This window comes from Papio anubis, chromosome 1 (assembly GCF_008728515.1).
Source record: "Papio anubis isolate 15944 chromosome 1, Panubis1.0, whole genome shotgun sequence".
Taxonomy (NCBI): Eukaryota; Metazoa; Chordata; class Mammalia; order Primates; family Cercopithecidae; genus Papio; species Papio anubis.
This window is the reverse complement of record NC_044976.1, coordinates 61,186,120-61,209,041: the sequence shown is the minus strand read 5'-3', so window position 1 is coordinate 61,209,041 and position 22,922 is coordinate 61,186,120. Positions and strand designations below refer to the sequence as shown.

Genomic DNA, 22,922 nt, shown 5'->3' with positions numbered 1-22,922 from the left:
GAAAAGGAATAAGATTGGTGGACGAAAACATACTTATTAATTATATATGTAATCTTCTTAAGCTCAGTGGTAACACATGGGTATTTACTATATTATTCTCTATATTTCCGTATGCCTGAAATTTTAAAATTAATTTAACAAAATCAACATATTACTAAAGTACAACTTCTTCAGCCTTAATTCAAGATTCTCCATGGTATTATACTAATCAACTTTTCTAGCCTCTTCCTTCAGTATTTCCTATAGCAGCGTTTCCCAAAACTCAGAGACTTATATACTTCTTTCACTATTTTTGCTATGTAGCCATCTCTATCATGATTAATATTTTTCTTTTCATCATTTTTAACTTAAATAGCCTTGTACAAATCAATAAATCATATTTAATATGCCAGTTAATATAAGTATTAAAATGTTTGTCCTAGTGCCACCTAAAAACAACAAGTGTCACATTTTGGGATGCCCTGTCTTATACAAGTGGTTCTCAAATTTGACACACAAGATTGTGTGGGAGGCTTGTCAGAAATGGAGACTTTCAGGCCACACCTTTAGGGATTCTGATTCAGGCAGTCAGAAGCAGAAACCCTGCCTAATATGAAGCCTTGGCACCTACCAAGTTGGACTACTTGCCATTCTCTAGACAAACTCTCCACTTTCCTTCTATACTTTTCCTCTTGGTATTTCCTCAGCTTGAAGTAACCCTCTCTTTCCCTAAGCCAGTAGAAATTAAGCCTATACATTAAAGCCCTTCTTAAATATGACCATCACAATAAAGTACTTTGACTTAGATGTGACATCTCTCTCGTTTCAACCCTCTTCTTTCCTCTATCAATTTATTTCTATTTCCATATGGATGCTTATCATATTCAATGTAATATATGTCTACTTGTCTTATTCCCGCTACTGAAGTATAAATGTTACTTGAGGATGGAAGCTTTACACCTTGTTCTAAAGCAGAGATTGTATCCTGGTCATTTTATGCTCTGTATATGATAGTTATGCAGATACTTGCTAGACTGAATTCTGCTAAACACTGAATCAGTTTAACAATTTTTATTAATATTTTAAAATCATATAGCATAAGGAGTTATTCATTCACAGGGTATTACGAATTAAACATGAGACTCTAGACTAACAGCTTCATTTTCAAAATGAGAAAACTGAAAATATGTATCTTATATAGAAACAAATAATTTTAAGTTAATTTAATTTTTAAAGGTTAAAAAAAAATGGTCGAACTAAAACTGCCCAATTCAGTTTTTAAGAAAAAAAGGCAAGTGCTTAACTTATAACCTTCCAGGCAAAAGAAACTGACTGTGTTATTCACTGACATGGTGAGTTTTGGATACTGCTACAAAAAGCTACTCACTTAAGAAGAACAATATTATAACAGCAAAGTTAATTGATTCTTACACAATTCTCAGTACTTCCAAAAGACATTTCAATATAATTTCTCTTTACTTTAATGCATATTATTCTGATGCTCAAGAGTAATAATTTCTAAGTATTTTTCCAATGTAAAAACCACAACTGTCTTTAATTAGAAAATATCAACACACAATTCATTAATTTTGTTTTTTTTAATTTGGTAATAATAATCTGGTTTGTTTCTATTCTAGGAGTCAACTGCTTTACTGTTTTAAACATATTTTAGTCCAGATAGAAAATAAATGAATAGAAACAGAGAAATGGGACTTTTTAATGGAAAATGTTCATCAACATCAATAAATATCACAATAGCACCTGTATTTGTATACTTTAGCATACACATGATACTTTGTAAAGACAAAGAACTGTCAAATTAAAATATACAAATGCATATACTAATTTCCAGTAATAGGAGGAAAAATGAAAAATATATATTTTGTTATGTTCACCTGGCCTTCCATGTTGAAAAAGGAGAATGAAAAGAGAACAACTGTGAGAAATGAAGACTATGGAATGGTTCCCACATATCTCATTTGCTCCTTTCCTCATTCATTTTTCTGTCATATTCCTGTTAAATTTCCTCTTTCATATGGCAGGTCAAGTAAACTAAATCTAGCTTATATGAAACATTTTATTTATCATTCCACTTTTACATTCTAAAAACAAAATTTCAACTCACTATATCCACTTTCCTGAATAAAATTAACTGGAAATAAAGCAGTAATAAGTTACTATTATACATAAGCTCCAGTTAAGAATTCTGAGGTCAGGAGTTCGAGACCAGCCTGACCAACATGGAGAAACCGCATCTCTACTAAAAATACAAAATGGGCCAGGCATGGTGGCACATGCTTGTAATCCCAGATACTCAGGAGGCTGAGGCAAGAGAATTGCTTGAACCTGGGAGGCAGGGGTTGCGGTGAGCCGAGATCGCGCCATTACACTCCAGCCTGGGCAACAAGAACGAAACTCGGTCTTAAAAAAAAAAAAAAAAGAATTCCCAAAAATGACTAGTATTGGTCTTACTTACCATAAAATGATAGCCTAACTATTGATACAAATAAAGAGAGCTATCTATGCTTACTTCTTTAAAAAGTAGTCTTTTTTTTCCTAAAGTACTAAATATAGATAGCTATTAAGGTTCCATAAATGTTCTAGCAGTACTCAAGGACCAAAAAAATGTAGAAGTATAAATGTAATGAGAAGAAGTTAAATAAACCTCTTTCAAAGATCCTATAAGTAGAATAGATCAGATTAGACAAGCTTATTGGAAGGTAAAAACACAGCTCATTTGATAAAGCAGTTCTGAGAAATCCAAAAATACCATTTCTCTTTTTAAAAAAATCAAAGAAGCACTTGGACTAACAAGAAATAATGCACAATTTGGCTTGATCAAATACTTCATTAATTTTTTTCCTACCCCTAAGGGATTGCCCTTTTAAAATCTTCTTCAAATAGAATATAACCTAATTGCTTGCACCGGTCTACAGTTTGCAAAAGGATTTTTATTTCAACAGTGCCACCTAGTGGACCAATCACTACTTTCAACTGGTCACTAGTTGATTTCATTTGCCTCAAACGCTAAGATTCCTCAAATAGCTTTTTTTTTCAGTTCACAATGGTACTAATAATATTAACATTCAAGAGGAAATTTTATAAAAATATCATAATTTACAGGTTTTTGCCTTCTGACAGTCTGTCTCTAATAAAATTAGGTCATTTACAAATACAATATTTTAAATAAAGGTACCTTGGTGATTTCTTCAGAAGCTCGTTCGAAGTCCTGAACATTTCGACAGTAAAATCCTATTGTACAGCTGGGATCCATTTTTCGAAACGCCATCTTTTTGGGAGAAGGGCAGTGGAATGTCTGTAATTTTTAAAGTTCTTTAGGATTAATGTATTTGATAGACAAGTATATATAAAACTATTATTTAAAATTTCCTATCTAGCTTTTTCCCATCACTATAAACATGATTTTCAAATGGTGTTTTAGTTCAGCCTGTGCAGATAGTCCTCCCCACTCTGCAAAACTATAAAATACAAGAGCCAACTTTTGTATATATTTAATTCACCAAATTTCAACCTTTTGTGACATGAGTGCCATTCTGCAAAAGTAAGGAAGCGTGTCAAAAGTGGTATGCATTTCTAACACTTGAAAACACGAAAAAGATATGCACAGCCTAGTACAAGGCTTGGAATTGAGTTAGTCATTTCTATTAAAATGCAGTTAAGTCTGTTTTGTTGGAGATTTTGGGTAATGTTTATTAACCTTTTAACAAGGACATCAAGACTTTTTAAACAAATACACAGATTCAGGTAAATGTTCTATATTGATATAAAAATAGGTCAACTTGAGGGTTTTAGCAATTCACACAATTAGTACATAACTGCATATTCTTCAACTTTCTCTTTGAGTGTGCTTTAATTCTTGTTTCTTCTCAGACAACAGGCTGGAACAGGTGAAACCATTCCATTATGGTCCTTGCTCTCTTTCTCATCAGTCCTTTTGTCTCTTTAGTTCACTTTTCTCCAACAGACACAGTGCCACAGATATAAATGGGCTGGGGAGGCTGCCCTAGTTTCTCTACTGTCTTGCTAATGGATTTGGCTAGAGTTTGGCATCTTTAGGGAATACAAAAGTAGAAAAAGGGCAGAATATAAAAATAATCATTGCAATCTTTTTAAAAAATTTTTTTCATGCTTAAATGCTTTGCCTGTCCTTAAAAATCACTGATGTGACCAAGTCTTTTTCTGTATGTAGAAAAAATAAGTTTGTGTTAAAAAGAACGTAAGACGATATATTCATATTTGTATAAATAAACTAAGGATATACAAAAATTAACAAGTTTGTGGGAAAGGGAGAGAACTGGGCAGATGGGAGACAGGCGTGGGAAATATTTGAATTAAAGAACAAGCTCAATTAAGAAATAATCTAGGAGCTGGGTGCTATGGCTCCCATGTACAATCCCAGCTATTCAGGAGGCTGAGGCAGGAGGACTGCTTGAGCCCAGAAGTTTTGAAGTTGCCGTAAGGGGAGGTGATGCGAGTACAGTGCAAGGTGGGGGAGGGGGGAGGGGAGGGGAGGGGTGGGGGGGTAGGGGAGGGAGGGGGAGGAGGGCTGGATTTGTGCTCATAAAGTTATAATTTCCCTATATTCAATGCCTAAAACTAAGGGATTTTTAACTTCATGCTATCTATTAAAATGTAGAAAAATAAGTTGTCATATTTGTTATGTTCATGGTGAAATCAATTAAAGTCACTCTTTCTCTCCCTGTACATCCTAGTGACCCAATTTGTATCGCATATCATCACCAAAAGATATGCAAAATATACACATTCAAGTTGCTTTTTTTCCAATGAAAAGTTCAATTGCATATGAGATTCAAATCCAACAATACGTCAGTTAATATAGGCCAAAAAATGAGTTTTCAAAACTATGACTTCTGCAAAATGCTTAGCTAACTTACTTTACACACTGAGATTCCACCTAGCTAAACTGGAACCTCCATGGCACTAGTCAATACAAGTATAATCTTAGTTGGACTTTTTCTAACATTGATCCACCTGTTATATTTGCAAAGAAATATTTAAAACACATCTAGAAAAGCACAGAAAAGCTAAACAAACTTGTTAGTTAACAATTTACAGAAGAATGAGTATATTAGGGTATACATCACAGTTCTAAGTCATATTTATAAGAAATTATTCTACATACACGGTATCTACAAATAACCATTTCCCCAGCTCATTCCAAAGACAATAACAAGGAATGCTTCTTAACTTTTTTTCCAGTTGGGGATAAGGAGGGCCAAAAGCTTGTACATGGTCTAATAATATATTTTTGAACTCATCTACAAGGGTATCCTATATTATAGTGAAGCACTGGTAAAAGTTTTCGTGTAAGAACTTAAGTAAGGCTCATGCCTGTGCCCAGAAACTCAGGAGGTTGAGGTGGGAGGACTGTTTGAGTACAGAGGCTTGAGACCAGCTTGTGCATCATAGCAGGACCCTATCTCTAAAAAGCTTTTTAAGTAGCCAGGTGTGGTGGCGTTCACCTATAGTCCCAGCTACTTGGGAGGCTTAGGTGGGAGAATCACATAAGCCCAGGAGTTTGAGGCGCCAGTGAACTATGGTTGTGCACTGCACTCCATCCACACTGGGTGACAGAACAAAACTCCATCTCTAGAAAATAAAGCTTTTTAAATTTTAAAAGGCTTTTCATGTAGGAACCAATAATACTAAACCAGCATAGTCTTATTACTATCTCACTGTATTGACTACAATCATCATAGATAATAACAAATACTAAATTGTTATTCATGGTTGTTTTAATATCTACAAAGAACTTTTAAAATATTCACAAAAACACAGATAGAAATCTCTGATCACTGAAACTGCTATTGGGTATTGCTGCATGAGCACTAGGACTTATACAACAGAGAGGCATTTTATATCATTTAAACTTTTTTTTTTTTTCTTTGAGATGAAGTTTCACTCTTGTTGCCCAGGCTGGAGTGCAGTGGTGCAATCTCTGCTCACTGCAACCTCCACCTCCGAGGTTCAAGCAATTCCTGTGCCTCAGCCTCTCGAGTAGCTGGGATTACAGGCACGTGCCACCATGACGGGCTAATTTTTTTTTGTATTTTTAGTAGAGATGGGGTTTCATCATGTTGGCCAGGCTGGTCTCAAACTCCTGACCTCAGGTGATCCACCCACCTTGGCCTCCCAAAGTGGAGGGATTACAGGTGGGAGCCATCACGCCTGGCTATTCATATCATTTTGTTCACCCAAGAAGATTCTAAGGCCAACCAACATGAATTTACAATTCGCAACTGTTGTCTATTGCAGAACAAGTTAAACTTTCAAATATTTTCCTAATTCAGGGCTATGTTCACTTCATGATAATTTTTGAGCTATGCACTTAAGATTTTTTTTTAATTTTTAAAATTCAGTGGTAAGAGGAGTAGCATCTACTTGACAAACGCACTTTAAGGAGTATTCACTAGATACACTTCTGTAACAGTGATTCTGGAAATATTGGCCAGGGAGAATCAATTCCCATTTATTTCAAGTTTTGATACATTATTTACCAATTGCCGTAATAGTTACTAGGCACCTACAAAATGACAGGCACTATTCTAGGCTTATTGTTTAGAATAGTGAAGTCTAATTACCTAAACATACAAAAACAATACTGAAACATATGCTTATAGGTACAGCTATGCTATTTTGGTGATTCAGATGAAGCTTCCTAAGACAGTTAATTAGAAAATACCCTTACTAAAAAGTACCTACTGATAATTAATCCAAGACAGTTAATTAAAAAATACCGTTCCTAAAAAGTACCTACTGATAATTAACCGGGTATGGTGGCACGCACCTGTGGTCCCAACTACTTGAGTGGCTAGGGTGGGGAGATTGCTGAAGCCCAGAAGGTCAAGGCCACAGTGGGCTGTGATTACACAGTACACTCCAACCTGAGTGGTAACAGAGCAAAACCCTATCCTCCACCCAAAAAACAACACAAAAAAACCTACTACTAATTGCAGTTCATATGTGTAATTCATAAAGGGTATTATCTTTCACTGATGAATTCACTCATCCAATCTATCTAGATGCTCACATACATAATTCTAATAGCTTTACTGCCACTATTTCTGAATTTCCTAAGATAGATTAAAACAGTTACCACTGTATGAACCTCCTAAAATCTGACATTTGGAATTGGGGACCCAGTAATCAGAACAAACTAACATGTCTATTAATAAAGCTTTTCTTACATACCCTCACTGCTAAAGCCCATTTGGGGTCTCTTCTCATTCCCTTCTAATTTCAAGTTGTTCTTTGATGACTTTTGTTTAAGGTTGTTCATGCTGCTCCTCTGAACCTCACTTTCTGTTTGAAAATTACAGTGTGAGTTTCTACATTATAATGTGCCCTCACACTGAACCATGTGCCTCCATTCGTCACTCCTAACCAAAGATATCCCTGGCATATCTTCACTACTAGACTTAGGATCCAAATATAACTGCCGATGCTCGCTTCACAATGTGTTAAAAACTCAGTGAAGATAGCTAAAAATGAGGAAGAGTCTCTTAAAGGTTAGTATAGAAATTCAATAGTATATACTAATTTATTTCAGAAGAAAATGTCACAAGAATTAAACATTAATAGAAATGTATATAATCAAAACACTTGGAATCACAGAGAAGAAGAATTCAACAAAGGACTCAAGAGTTTAGGACAATCCCTTGCACCTAGAAAATGTTCATTAAAAAAGAAAGAAATGAGTTAGTCTGATTTGGTTTCAAAATGTTAACAGTTCAATTCTAGAAATGCAGAAATTCAACACTGTAAGAACAACAAAAGATGCAATCTGTTTAAATCTCTTCCTCAATCTCAAATATTCTCATATCATCCCACTTCCTTAAAATTTCACAATCTATTAGATTTAGAGCACTCAAAATATCAAAGGACTACCAGCAATTATTTATGTGGAATCAATGGATGATTTAAGATTTCAATTTCTCCATCTATTAACCAAAAAAAATACTGATCCAAAAAGTTCCCTACAAAAATGATTTTAATAACTGAAGTATAATTGTGGTTTTAGAATATGCATATAATTTTTTATATTAATCAACTACAAAATTTCGCTAGCTATAAATATACAAGCAGTATAGCGAAGCGAGGATGGTTAGTAATACAGGGTAGTTAAAACACCTTTAATTGGTGTATTATAAACTTAAAAGATGATTAAAAGCAAAAAGTGAAATTTTATTCCTCTACAACTTGATATAATTTTTATATTACACTTTCATAGGAAAACAAGTGATGCTACTAACTAAAATAAATCTCTTCATTGCAGAAAAATAAAAATTTTTAACAGGAATTTTCCACACAGATTAAGATATTCTACCAGAATCTCAAAAATATAACATCTATAAACCCATTCTATAAGTGTCCCAATATATAAGAAATGTTTCTGTGCATTTAAGAAGTCAATTTTAACAAATTTTACCTTACATAGTAAAATCTTAAAAGCAATTATTCCTTTCCATTTTCACTATTCACTAGCCTACTTCGAACCTTTATTATTAATAAGTCCCTCCTGGAGTGTTGCAACAGTCTCCCAATAATGAGTTGAAGCCTTTCTAATTTTGATTGTATACACATAGCCAGGATATTCATTTGCTTGGTATCTTTGCAGTCTCTCAAAATATCAGATGGATAATTTCTCTCTATTGGCCAAAATAATCAGACCAATAATCTTTTAATTTGCTTATTTAGGTAATACTAAAATACTAAGAACAATTTCCATCTAAATCTCAAGTATCTACTGTTTATAAGGAGCCAATTTGGCAGTGATCTACTGGAAATGTAACTTGAACACAAGAATCAGTGCTACAAGACCACAAGGCAGAAAGAGAATTACAATGTAGTTCACATGGCACAATTATTCAGTACTGCCTTCCCCAGTATCAATCAGTCAACTAGCAAATATTTATTAAGGTGCAAGATACTATGAAAGAACAAAATAGACCTGATGTCTGGCCTCCAGATGCTTATACTTTAATTGAAGTAATAGTTTACAAAGGATGCCAAAATGTTTTATAATGTATCTTTCTGAACCAGATTTTAACCTTGTGGTTTATCTATTTTCACATTCTACCTCTTAAATACTATTAGGTGTTAATATTAGCTAGCAAGCAATTACTAAAACAAAGTATTCAACTACATTTGCAACTCATCGAGTCCTTGAAAATTAGTGATCCATGACACTCAAGTGATTTAAATTATTTTATTCTGTAAAATTACTTTAGTCTGTAAAAGCACCAACTGGGAAAACAATCAAAACCATGTAATAATTACATGTTTCATTTATGTACTCTCAAATTTTTCTGAAAAAATACTGGATCACAAAATGACCTATATAAAGGAAAAGAAGAGGTTAAGAAATAAAAGCCAAAAAAAAACTTAGAAACCCAACTAAGCTCTTGAAAACTTCCAACTAAAGGCTAAGATTTAATTACTGTACTCAAAGCAAAATAATTTAGCAGATAATCTCATTAAGTTGCTTTGTTACTCTAACTCGTCTATCCCCTTATATTTTTCTTTTTTTTTTTTTTTAAACAGGCCTAACATTTTAAATTCTTCAGTACTGTTTAGCTGTCTCTATACAAAATTACTTGGAGACTTGATCATTTATTTTAGTACGGCCAGGGTTTCTAACAAGTTAGACACAAAGATAAATGAAGGAAAAAGTATATCATAAATTAAAATTCAGCAACAAAGTACTTAACCTTTGACCACTGTGTTAATTATGGTTCTATAAATCAGTAAAATATAGATTATTAACCAGTAGTTATAATACTACAAAAGTATAGCTACCTAGCACATCTCTAAATAATTAGTTTACTTCATATGGTAAGAAAACAGTATCAGCTCTTTATCCATAGTACCTCAAGAGGGAAATCCTTTATGCTGACATCTACAAAAGATTGGCAGTAATGAGGATCCATGTAAATCAAACTGTCATCTACAAGGACAAAACAGAAGACAAGTAATTCAAAAAATACCTTATTATTACGCTGCTTACAATCCAATTTCTATGTAGAATAGCTGAAAAAAATCTGGGAGTAACAGCTTGCCAGACTGATACTCATTGACTGAAACATAGGTTTGCACAGGATAGATTAACTTTTGCATAATCAAATATGCTTGTATAAGCAGAATTTTTATAAAGTGATGAGACTGTCATTTAATTTTTGGTGATAAAATTACTTTCACAAACACACAATTATATTCTACAGTTTGCATATGAAAAATGTATTGCACTTCTTTATCTTGACAGGAAGAACATATTGCTTGTCATTTTATCATCAACTTGCACCACTAAAACTGGTAAAAAGTAAATATGTAAATAGCAACTGCCAGAATGTGGCAGCAATGTCTTCTGAAGTTTAGTGCAACCAATAAATTATGCCTTGTTTATGCAATAACAGAAATTAAACATACATTTTACAGAATCTAATTATGTTGTGGACCAAATGACAAATGAGTGGCTATAGCAGGACTGATGAATGTATAAGGTACTCTCTTTGCTCTGTTAATCATCCTGTTTCCAGATGATCTCATATTAACTTTCTGACTTTTAAAAGAAAATAATGAAGAAATATATTTTACTAAATCACTAACCTTGAAATCCAGCAAAGTAATATGACTGTTTAGGTTTGCCACCAATAATACCCACACAATATTCCAGGCTTAAAATACTCTGCCAAAAAAAATTAATACAGATTTAGTCAAGAGACAAGTGGTAATTATTCAAAGCAAACCAATTTCTATTACTAATATTAGTAGTTCCCAAATTTACCACTGCCAGTTATCATTTATATTACATTTGCACCCAGGTTCTGAAATCCACTTGTCTTCCAAACTGCCTTCCTTTTCTTTAAATCACTCAACATTAACATGACAAATCAAATATTTTGATCAGCATGTTGCTCAACAACATTAAACAACTACTACATAGAGAGATAATCAATTTTATCACCTTAAGGCAATAAAATTCCTGCCAAAGCCAATACACTTAGCCTTCCAGTTAGCTGGTGCAGCCTCACTGTGATCAACGTAAAATTTTTGTCAGGCTTTTTGAAATGCTAACAATAGTTCTTAGACCTTATTGCTGTTTTCATTGAACCTTGAGTCTTGGAATCGCAAACTGAAAGCCATTTTCTAATCAATGGCATTCACTCAAATTTTTTATGCTACTTCATTTGAAATAAATATAAAGAGTAATGAAAACAACTTAATCCAAGGAAAATAATAATTATTACTGCATTTAAAACCAATTTATTTTACTAATCATAAAATATCAGGAATACCACAATAAATTATTTAATACACCCCTCAGCAATCTATTCTAAGCAGAACTCTATTTAAGTTAGGCCAAATCAACTCTGTATCTTTTTAAAAACATGTCCAATTGAGTAAGTTTAAAATGTCTAGTGGAATGAATTAATGTCTTATGAATAGTTCCTGCAATAATTTTGATATATCCTATAAAACACAAATAATGATAGAGTATAGGTTATAAAATCCCAAAACTATTAAACAATAGTTAAGCTTTCCTCCTCTTAAATGAGAGGATGTTTTGAAATCTATAAGATACAAAAATAAATAATATATGGACAAATGTTCTTTTTCCTTTAACAAGTAACCAAACCATAGAGAACACACAAACATACAGGAAATACAGAAAAAAGTAAAACTTTTCCAAAATTCCAACACCAAAGCTCATCATTATTAACATTTGGGGGAATACCTTCTTAACATCTGTCTATATTACATATATACACACAGAGATTTACAAATACAACTTTATATATGTGAAATCTCACAACATATGCCAGTGTAACCTTTTGTTGCTCATTATGTCATGAATATCTTTTCCTATCAATAAATAGAAATCTATATTAACAATATGTAGTAGCTGAAAAATATTCTATTTTATGATAACAACAAAATGTGCTTTAAAACTTCCACCATAAATATTTAAGTCGTTCCAAGTTCTCACTATTATAAGTAACCCTCCACTATAGTTTGAACATTTTTATTGCCTCCAAAATTCATGTGTGGGAATTTAATCCCCAATACAGTGTTGAAAGCTGGAGCCTGTGGGGAGGTGTTTAGAAGTCATGAGGGCAGAGCTTGCATGAATGAGATATCAGGTTAAAACCTTAGAGCTAACTAAAAAATGAAGATAAAATTGTATCAAAAATCTCAATGTTGCTATAAAAAGGACTTGCAGGAGTGGGTTCTCTCTCCTGCTTCTCTGCCACATGAGGACAGAGGTCACTCCCTTTTGGCCCTTCTGCCTTCCACCATGTGAGAGCGCAGCAAGGAGACCCTCATCAGATGCCAGTGCCTTGATCTTAGATTTCCCATCCTCCAGAACTGTGAGAGAATAAATTTCTGTTCTCTATAAATTACTCAGTCTCCAGTATTCTGTTATAGCAGGAAAAAATGGACTCGGACACCCTCTAAAGAACAACCTTGTATATTTTTAGTATTGTAAAAATATCATAAAGTTTTTTCTGAAATGGAGAACTGCAACTGAAAAAAATTAAATAAAACGGAGAAGGCATATCAGGTTAAAATCTTCGAGCTAACTAAAAATAAAGATAAAATTGTATCAAAAATCTCACTAAATAGTAATAAAGTTACTTATCAATAAAGAATTCTGCTGTTTTCCCCCTAAATAAAAATCCTTAATACAATTAGAGGGTGCCTTACTTTACCGTGAGGCAGTCTAATCAGTTGAAATGCAATGTTTATATCATAGAGACCTGTGAGGCAGTGAAAGTTCTGTCTCTTACAACTGATAAAAGAAAGAAAAAAATATATAGCAAGGATTGTCACTGACTCTCCTCAGAAAATGAATGGTTCTAAGTAATGGAAGAAAGACTTTGGTTCTTGACATCTGTATTTCCCTTGCAACGCATTAGAGCAGGTTTAGCAATAAATGCTTAGAAGCAGATTAGGAGCTAGAATGCCATTACATGTAAGAGGCTGCATCTTTGGATTGAAACACTTTTCAGTTCCTAAAAGAGCTTCTTCACAGTTATTTTTCTAGTGGTGAAAATTTATTGAGCTGTATCCATGAAGCAATAAATAAGACTGAAGTAATCAGTCAAAAAGAAAAGTCCTAATTTGTCTCACTGAAGAAAAAGAACATACTGGATTTTCCTCATTCCAGGTCCTTAAAAATATATATATACCCTGTAATCCCAGCACTTTGGGAGGCCGAGGCGGGCGGATCACGAGGTCAGGAGATCGAGACCATCCTGGCTAACATGGTGAAACCCCGTCTCTACTAAAAATACAAGAAAATTAGCCGGGCGAGGTGGCGGGCACCTGTAGTCTCAGCTACTCGGGAGGCTGAGGCAGGAGAATGGCGTGAACCCGGGGGGGCGGAGCTTGCAGTGAGCCGAGACGCCACTGCACTCCAGCCTGGGCACAGAGCAAGACCTCGGGCCTCAAAAAAAAAAAAAAAAAAAAAAAAATATATATATATATACACACACACACACACATATATATATATACACACACACACATAAATAAATAAACCTCCTGTAGGACCAATAGTACCAACAAATTTCCTTCTTCTCATACAATGTAGCAGGATGCTATGTTGGCACTATCTCTGAAATACCTTGTTTAATAAATTTGAAAAACAGAACTAAACAGTAAATTTTAGACTCACCAATGTACATTGGTTTGGCATGAAAAAATACAATGGCTGACCATACATGAGAAAAAGAAAAAAAATATTTTTCTTTTAGGGCTAATGAACACACTACCTTTTCACTTCTAAGTGAATACCTCTTTACATGCTCTCATTTGGGCTTTGACTCAACCATTCCCTCTGGCCAAACATAATACCTATCATATAACCTACTCCACTTAACCATTACAGCCATTTTTACGTAACTGGAAAATCAAAATGTTTCATCAGTCACTGCTCTCCCACTTTAGTGGACTACAGTGTAAATAGAGTTAATAGAAGCTCAAGAAAATGTTACCTTTCAAAAAGTTCATGTGTTAGAGAAAAATATGAAAAACAAACTTAAGAGTCAAGAAAAGTCTAGTCTCTGCTACCAGTCTGCTATCTGAACTTGAATATATCACTTAACTTCTCTATGTCTTTTAGATAAATGTATATTGAAAAGTATTATAAAAATTAGGGTTAACAAATATGTATTAAGTAACTCCTATATGTTAGGTACTGAGGCTTCACTTTAACAGCTTAACCATAGTTTGTTTCACTACAAAAAGAAAAGTCCTAATTTGTCTTGCTGAAGAAAAGGAACATCCTGGATTTTCCTCATTCCAGGTGCTTAAAAAAATTAATATAAATAAATAAACCTCCTGTGGTAAGGACTAATAAAACACACACCAAATTTCCTTCTCCTCATACAATGTAGCAGGATGCTACATTTCACTACAAACCATGGTTAAGCTATTAACCATGAATCACTCAAGAGCATTAGGCAGTGTGACCATCTGATGAATACTATCAATACCACCAAATAGCAAAGTCCTCAGTCAGATGAAACATGCCTGAAGCCATCTGCAGCCCATTCCACCAGGAATGAAACTTTGGCTAAAGGTATCAGTTCTAAGACTGCATCAGTTTCTAATCATCTCATGGTAGTAGAGAAGGCAAAAAAGAATCCAGCTCAGATTTGATTAGAACCCACCTAGAGATGACAACATGTCAGAAGTCTCCAAACCCTCAACAGCTTCTCTAGATGAAGTGGTTCACAGTTTCTCACACTGCACCAATAACCCTACTAAAGATACATGTCAGACATCAAAACCTTACCTTTATTTGGAAGATTAATATGTCATTGATATATCACAGTATTGTTACTGTAACAAATGTGCTTCCAAAATCTTAGTAACTATTAAGAAAAGCCCATATACCAGCTAAAAAACTTCCATGTATCATATGTTAAAAACAACTGCTCTAGATTTCTAGAATTAGCACAGTCTACCCTGAGAACAGATATTCCAACTAAATATACAGAGACCATAATATGGGATTAATGCCTCATGAAAGGAACAAATTGTTATTAATCACAAAAGACAGATTCAGACTTTATTTCAACATTACTATATCCCATAACACTCCATTTAAAGAAGAATTCCAACTATTGCTACAAAAAGAGACTACTAAAAAATGAAGAATTTTATTGAAACTATGAAAAAATCTAAAAACTTTCACCTTAATCAGAAACTATTTCCAAGGTATTTTATCGTTAAGTGAATGTCTTGGTGCCCAAAACAAGGTAACATAACTACACAGGTTCTTTTGGTGCAAGAAACCAAACAATGTGCTCCACCAAGAACCGATTTTTAACTGGCTAAGATGAAAAAAAACAAAGTTGGAACTCCTCCAAATAATATCTTCATATCTTCATTATTTCTATCTACATAAATAATCTCATCTCTTATTGACATCATGGTGTCACAGGAAACATATTATGAGATAATATAGCAGTAATAGAGTTTTTTCAATAATTAATGTGATATAGTTTAATGCTAGTTTTATGAATAAAGATACATACTTAAAATTACAAATAAGAATAATGAAACTGTAACTATATTACAGGTTATGATTATTGCTGCATTTGTGTCTCCCTGATTAGCTACAAAGACTAAAAGGCTTTTCATTGTTATAGAACACTGTGCTCTTCAACTCACATTGGTCTTATAATACTGAAATTTAAAACCTCTAATGTCAAACTTTACGACATACAACTGTAAAATCATCACTACTCATTTAACAGAACAAAAAATTGCAAACCTTCTATATTTTTCATATTAGCTAGTATTGCCTTAAAAAAAAATAGCGCTTATTTCATACCTTCACAAATTCTAAGTAGTCGGTGTTGGTTCTTTCTCCACCAAGTCTAACAGGAACTAGAATAATAACAGCTTTGTCATCTGCATTATCAGAAGTCATGGAAGCACTCTGTTTATCAATTACATCACAATTGTAAACTGAGAAAAACATAATGAATATGTATTAAATTTTATATAAAAGTGATTTTCAGAAATATTTTTACCCAAATTTATCCTCCACCCACAATGGACAGCTGGCTATGTCATCTCTGGCATCACCAGAAATGTCTTAGTAAGTTAAAAATACCACTAGGATAACTGGCTAGCCATACACAGAAGACTGAAGCTGGACCACTTCCTTACACCATGTACAAAAATCAACTCAAGATGGATTAAAGACTTAAATGTAAAACTCAAAACTATAAAAACCCTAGAAGACAACCTAGGCAATACCATCCTGGACACAGGAACAGGCAAAGATTTCATGACAAAGACACCAAAAACAATCGCAACAAAAGCAAAAATTGACAAATGGGATCTAAATAAACTAAGAGCTTCTGCATAGCAAAAGAAACTATCAAAATAGTAAACAGATAACCTATTGAATGTGAGAAAATATTTGCAAACTATACATCTGACAAAGGTCTAATATCCAGCACGTGTAAGGAACTTCAACAAATTTACAAGAGAAAAACAACTCCATTAAAGTGTGGGCAAAGGACATGAAAAGACACTTTTCAAAAGAAGACATACATGTAGCCAATAAGCATATTTTAAAAAGCTCAATACCACTGATCATTAGAGAAATGCAAATCAAAACCACAATGAGATACCATCTCACACCAGTCAGAATGGCTATTATTAAAAAGTCTAAAGGTAACAGATGCTGGCGAGGTTGTGGAGAAAAGGGAATGCTCGTATACCACTGGTGGGAGTGTAAATTAGTTTAACCATTGTACAAAGCAGTATGGCAATTCCTCAAAGAGTTAAACACAAAACTACCATTTGACCTAGCAATCATTATTGGGTATAAACCCAGGAAAATATAAATCATTCTACCATAAGGACACATGCACACGAATGTTCACTGCAGCACTATTCACAGTAGCAAAGACACAGAATCAACCTAAGTGCCCATCTGACAGATTAAAGAAAATGTGGTACATATACACCATGGAATACTATGCAACCATAAAAAAGAATGAGATCATATCTTTTGTGGCAACATGGTTGGAGCTGGAGGCCATTATCCTTAGCAAACTAACACAGGAACAGAAAACCAAATACTGCATGTTCTCACTTAAAAGTAGGAGCTAAATGATTAGAACTCTTGAACACAAAGAAGGGAACAATAGACACTCGGGTATACTTGAGGGTGGAGGGTGGGAGGAGAGGAGCAGAAAAAATAACTACTGGGTACCAGGTGTAATACCTGGGTGATGAAATAATCTGTACAACAAACCCCCGTGACATAAGTTTACCTATCTAACAAGTACCACATGTACCCCTGAACCTAAAATAAAAGTTTTAAAATAATACCTACCTGATTTATGTATTCAATAGATACTTATTGACAGCTAGCTACTATATGACACTGGGCTTTCAAAAGTAGGCAAAACAGAAAAAATCCCACTCTCCTTGAGCATGCATGCTCATGGAGGAAACAGAGATGGTGATGTGTGTTTTGAAAAAACAAAGAGAGAAGGGTGAACAGGAAATGCTGAGGGCAAGGCAATTTAAAATAAGGTGGCCAGGGAAGATCTTATGAGAAAGTAATATTTTAGTCAGGACCAAAAGAAAGAAACCAAGTAATACAGATACCTAGGGGAAAAGCATTCCAAGTTAAAAGATCAAAAATACAAATATCTTAAGGCAGAAGTATAATTAGCACGTCCCAGGAACAAGAGGACAGTCTTCTGGAGGGAAGTAAACAAGGGGTACAGTAGCAGGAAATGGGATTAGAAGATAACATTATATAGAGGAGAATGAAGACAGATTGTGTGAACTCTTGAAAACCATTGTAAAGACTAGTTTTTCAGTGATGGGAAACCATTGAAGAATTGTTTAGGGATGTCCTAATCTGACTCATAGTTTAACAGCCTGTTTCCTGTGTTCACAATAGACTGTACAGGCAAGGGGCTGCTCTGCCTATGGAGTAGCAACTTTTTTATTCCTTTACTTAATAAACTTGCTTTCCTTTTACTCTAAAACTAAAATAGGCTACAGGGGCAAGGGCTACAGCACAGAGAACAGTTACAAAGCCATTGCAGTTATCCAGCAAGAGATGATGGGGCTTGAACAAAGGTAGTAACTGTAAAAACAGGGAATGGTCGGCCGGGTGCAGTGGCTCACGCCTGTAATCCCAGCACTTTGGGAGGCCAAGGTGGGCGGATCACGAGGTCAGGAGATCGAGACCATCCTGGCTAACACGGTGAAACCCCACCTCTAGTAAAAATACAAAAAAATTAGCCAGGTGTGGTGGCGGGCGCCTGTAGTCTCAGCTACTCGGGAGGCTGAGGCAGGAGAATGGAGGCTGAGGCAGGAGAATGGCGTGAATCCGGGAGGTGGAGCTTCCAGTGAGTGGAGATCATGCCACTGCACTCCAGCCTGGGTGACAGAGCTAGACTCCATGTCAAAAAAAAAAAAAAAAAAAAAAAAAAAAAAAGGAATGGTCACTTACAGGTAGTAGAAAGTGATCAGTTCAGCCAGGCGCGGTGGGTCACACCTGTGATCCCAGCACTTTGGGAGGCCAAGGTGGGTGGATCACTTGAGGTCAGGAGTTCGAGGCCAGCCTGGTCAACATGGCGAAACACTGTCTCTACTAAAAAAACAAAAAATTAGCCAGGCAGGGTGGCAGGCACCTGTAATCCCAGCTACTCGGGAGGCTGAGGCAGAAGAATCGCTTGAATCTGGGAGGCGGAGGTTGCAGTGAGCCGAGATCGTGCCACTGCACTCCAACATGGGCAACAGAGTGAGACTCTATCTCCAAAAAAAAAAAAAAAAAACATGATCAGTTCATGTATTTGAAGATAAAGTAAGGACTCACTATTAAATGTAAGATGTGAGAGAAAAAATTGAGTCACAGGTGATTCGAAGGGTTTTGGTTTAAGCAAACCATTTGTAAACGGTTTGCATTTACAAAGACATGGAAGACTGGAGGAGGGGAAAATACAGGAGGGAGAACTGGGAATTCAGTTTTAGACATGGTAAGTTTGAGATACTTGTTAGGTAAATAGTAAGGTTGAGTAGACAGGGACATATGCAACTGGAGTTTGGAGAGAGGACTAGGTTGGACCTATCAATTTGGGAGTTACCAACATGCAGATTACCATCTGCATTATAAAGCCACGAGACTTGGTGAATTCAAATCAGCATAGACAGAAAAAGAGATGAGATGAAGTCTAAATGCTGAGCACTAAAACAACATTTTTAGAGATCAAGGAGATGAGGAAAAACCAACAAACGAGGCTGTGAAGGAGTGAGTAAGGAGGCAGAGGGAAAATCTACAGAGTAGTGTCTAGAAATCAAGTAAACAAAATGTTGTAAGGAGGAAGAGGAAAGAGTCAACGCTGTCAAATACTACTGATAGATTGTGTGATATGAGGACTGAGAAGTTACTGCGAGGCTTAGAAAGATTAAATTATTGGTAAGAGCAGTTTTGGGGTGGGCACAATGGCTCACACTTTTTTTTTTTTTTTTGAGATGGAGTCTCCTTCTGTCTCCCAGGCTGGAGTACAGTGGCACAATTTAGCTCACTGCCACCTCCGCCTACCAGGTTCAAGCGAATCTCCTGCCTCAGCCTCCCGAGTAGCTGCGACTACAGGCACCTGCCACCACATCCAGCTAATTGTTTTATTTGTAGTAGAGATTGGATTTCACCAAATTGGCCAGGCTGGTCTCAAACTCCTGACCCTGTGATACCCCGCCTCGGTTTCCCAAAGTGCTGGGATTACAGGTGTGAGCCACCACGCCTGGCCAGCTCATGCTTATAATCCCAGCATTTTGAGAGGTTGTGGCAGGAGGATCACTTGAAGCCAGGAGCTCAAGACCAGCCTAGGCAACACAGCAAGACCCCCATCTCTATAAAAAATTTCAAAATTAGCCAGAGATGGTGATGCATACCTTTAATGCTAGTTACTTGGGAAGCTGAGGCAGGAGCAACACTTGAGCTCAGGAGTTTTAGGTAACAGTGAGCTATGATCGCACCACTGCACTCCAGCCTGGTCAACAGAGTAAAATCCTGTCTCAAAAAAAAAAAAAAAAAAAAAAAAAAAAAGAGAGAGAGAGAAAGAGAAAAGAGCAGTTCTGGTAGGGTGTTGGGTATGACAGTCTAAGTACCACAGTTCAAGAGAAAATAGGAGGATTTGGTAGAAGCAAATACAGACAAAATTTTATTTTATTCAAATTAAAGTAGTTTTATTCAAAACATACTTTACATCCGTACTCCTTGTCAGCTGAATGAAACTCTTCTGATCTTCCCAGAAGAGCTGAATAGGAAATTCTGCCACTTCTGTCCCAGTTCTTTCCTTTAAATTCCAAATTGAGACTGAGCTATCAAATTCTTCTCTTCACCTAACTCCCCTATCTCCCATAGTCAATGAAACCAAAGCTACAAAAATGCCATGGTAGTTCTCCCTCATCAGGATGGAGATTGCATTCTTACCCTTCATCTTCAATCAACACACATTTATTGAGGACCTGCTATTTATTGATGCGTTCTACACTAGAGAAGTATAAAATAAATAAGATCCTGACTTCAAAGAATGTCGAGCCCAATCGTTTGGTATTTTCCTTCCACTTCCAATATAAATGTAAGGGCTATGACATAGTCCAATTCTGTAACAGAGGCTCATTACAGCAGCAAATTTCAACCAAATGATTCTGATAACTTACTTCTACACCTGCTACCTCAACAATCATTATATATAAGAAACAGATAATTATAAGGTGGTATCACAAGTGAATTACAAGTACAATATTTAATAGAAGTATTTCCAAAATGTTACAGACCACAGAGGAAAAGTAAACTAATTCTGCCTAACAAGAGTTGGGAAAGACTGCCAAAGGTGTAACCTTTGTGCGTGTTCCTGAAGAATGAATAAGACTTAACGAGAAGCATTCTAATAATAAAGAGCATTCCAAGCAGAGGCAATAATATGCACAAAGGCATGGGGATAGAGATAATGACACCGTGTCTAAGGAATGGCCTGAGGGTGGAAAATACTTTAGTGTACTGTGTATGGAAGATAGTGTTAGAAGGTGATGCTGGAAATGTAGTTCGGGACAAATTATAAAGGACTTCATTGTGCTTCATATGCCAAGATAACATGAGACTAGAGTTAATGGGCATTCATTGGTTTGTAGATAAAGGGACATGATCAGCTTCTCTTAATCAGATGGACCAAAAAGGGAAGAGAGACAGGGAAATCAAGTTAAAGTCCAAGCAAGAAGTAAGGGTCTGATCTAAATCAACGAGAATGGAGATGAGAGAACAGATTTCAGGACCATTTTCTTAAATGTTGACTGACTAAATATAATATAAGCAATGAAAAAGCGGTCAAGAATAAGTGGGTTCTACTTAGGACTTGAGTACATATGTGGACATGCCACTATTAGTCAAGAGAAAATAGAAAGAAAAAGGGGTGGGACCAAGGGAAACAGTAAGTGTACTTATAAACATGCTGAATTTGAAGCGTTTGTAGAATATGTAAGTGGAGATATTTGAAAGGTGGCAGAAAATATGCGTTATCACATATTGACTCAGGTAGGCTTAGAAATGTAGTTTTTTGAGACAGAGTCTCACTCTGCTGCCCAGGCTGGCAGTATCAGTTCAGTGGCACAGTATCAGTTCACTGCAACTCCGTTTTCAGGGCTCAAGTGATCCTCCCGCCTCAGCCTCCCGAGTAGCTGGGACTACAGGCATGTCACCACCATGCTCGACTAAGTTTCGTATTTTTTGTAGTGACGGAGTTTCACCATGTTGCCCAGGTTGGTCTCAAACGGCTGGGCTCAAGTGAGCCCCCCACCATGGCCTCTCAAAGTGCTGGGATTATAGGCATGAGCCACCATGCTCAGCCCTAAAAATGTACTTTTAAAAGTCCTAGGACACAGCACATAGTCCTAAGTATTTAAAGCCATAAAAATAGATGCAATTACAAAGGAGGAGAACACAGAATAAGAAAAAGAGAAAATAAATGGAAAACAAAACCTTTAAAAACACGAATGAACACAGAGGGGTAATAAATCATTGATAAAATCTGGTTTCACTTAATTCCTAATCTCATAGTCTATCAAATTATACAAATACAAGTTCTCCCTTTAGGAGTCTTAAACATGAGTGATAAAAATTTTAAGAACTACTTCAAATTACACAAGCCATTTCTATAACAAGGAACATTGTAATGTTTGCTTAATTAATTATACGTAGCAAATATCTAGGCTGATTGTGTCAATAAAAGCACAAAAGGCAAATTCATACATTCATTTATGATTACTTATTCAGGTATATCCTTAGGCTTAATTAGAACTATTTAACACAGCAAATGTTTTGCAAGACTTCCTACTTGAAAAACAAACATAGTACCTGCAAAACTCATATACTTATCTGAAAATTTAGACCTTTTCTTTTCATATGGCCATAATTATGGATATTAGTCTTTCTTTACAAGGAAATTAACCTTAACAAAAGGCCAAACAAAAACGCATGAATATTTGGTAACTATTATTACATACTACAAACACTAGTTTGTTATCAGGATAACCTTAAGCATTTTATAGATACCGTTATATTAAAACATGATTGAAGTATATTTAACTTTTCTAAAACATTAACATATTTTATTATTGTAACAGTATTCCTGTAAAAAATATACTTAACAGCATGAGGTGGCTAAGCCATTTTTATTTTATTAAGAATTAAGGTGTCTATTTTATCCACAACAAAGTTTCAAAATTACTACAGGTTGCGCATTCCTAATCCAAAATCACAAACTTTAAGAGCACAGCATTTTTCACAAGTGAAAAATTCTACATGTGACTGCATGTGATGGGTTGCAATCAAAACATGGCCAAAACTTTGT

The 22,922-nt window shown here is 35.2% G+C and overlaps 1 protein-coding gene across 11 annotated transcripts in view; it reads right to left on the bottom strand.

Annotated features, from left to right (window-relative positions):
* Positions 1-22,922, bottom strand: part of ATG4C (autophagy related 4C cysteine peptidase) — a 118,294-nt gene that overhangs the window by 57,068 nt on the left and 38,304 nt on the right. For 8 of the 11 annotated variants that reach the window (XM_017962082.3, XM_017962070.2, XM_003891980.4 and 5 more), the window contains 4 exons: positions 15,866-16,002; positions 10,627-10,705; positions 9,891-9,967; positions 3,176-3,295 (listed from right to left, as the gene is read on the bottom strand). In XM_017962082.3, the coding sequence (XP_017817571.1) occupies positions 3,176-3,295; positions 9,891-9,967; positions 10,627-10,705; positions 15,866-16,002 (413 nt within the window). The remainder of the gene's footprint in view (positions 1-3,175; positions 3,296-9,890; positions 9,968-10,626; positions 10,706-15,865; positions 16,003-22,922) is intronic. The other 3 variants (XM_017962083.2, XM_009209778.3, XM_021942374.1) reach the window with 2 other exon arrangements.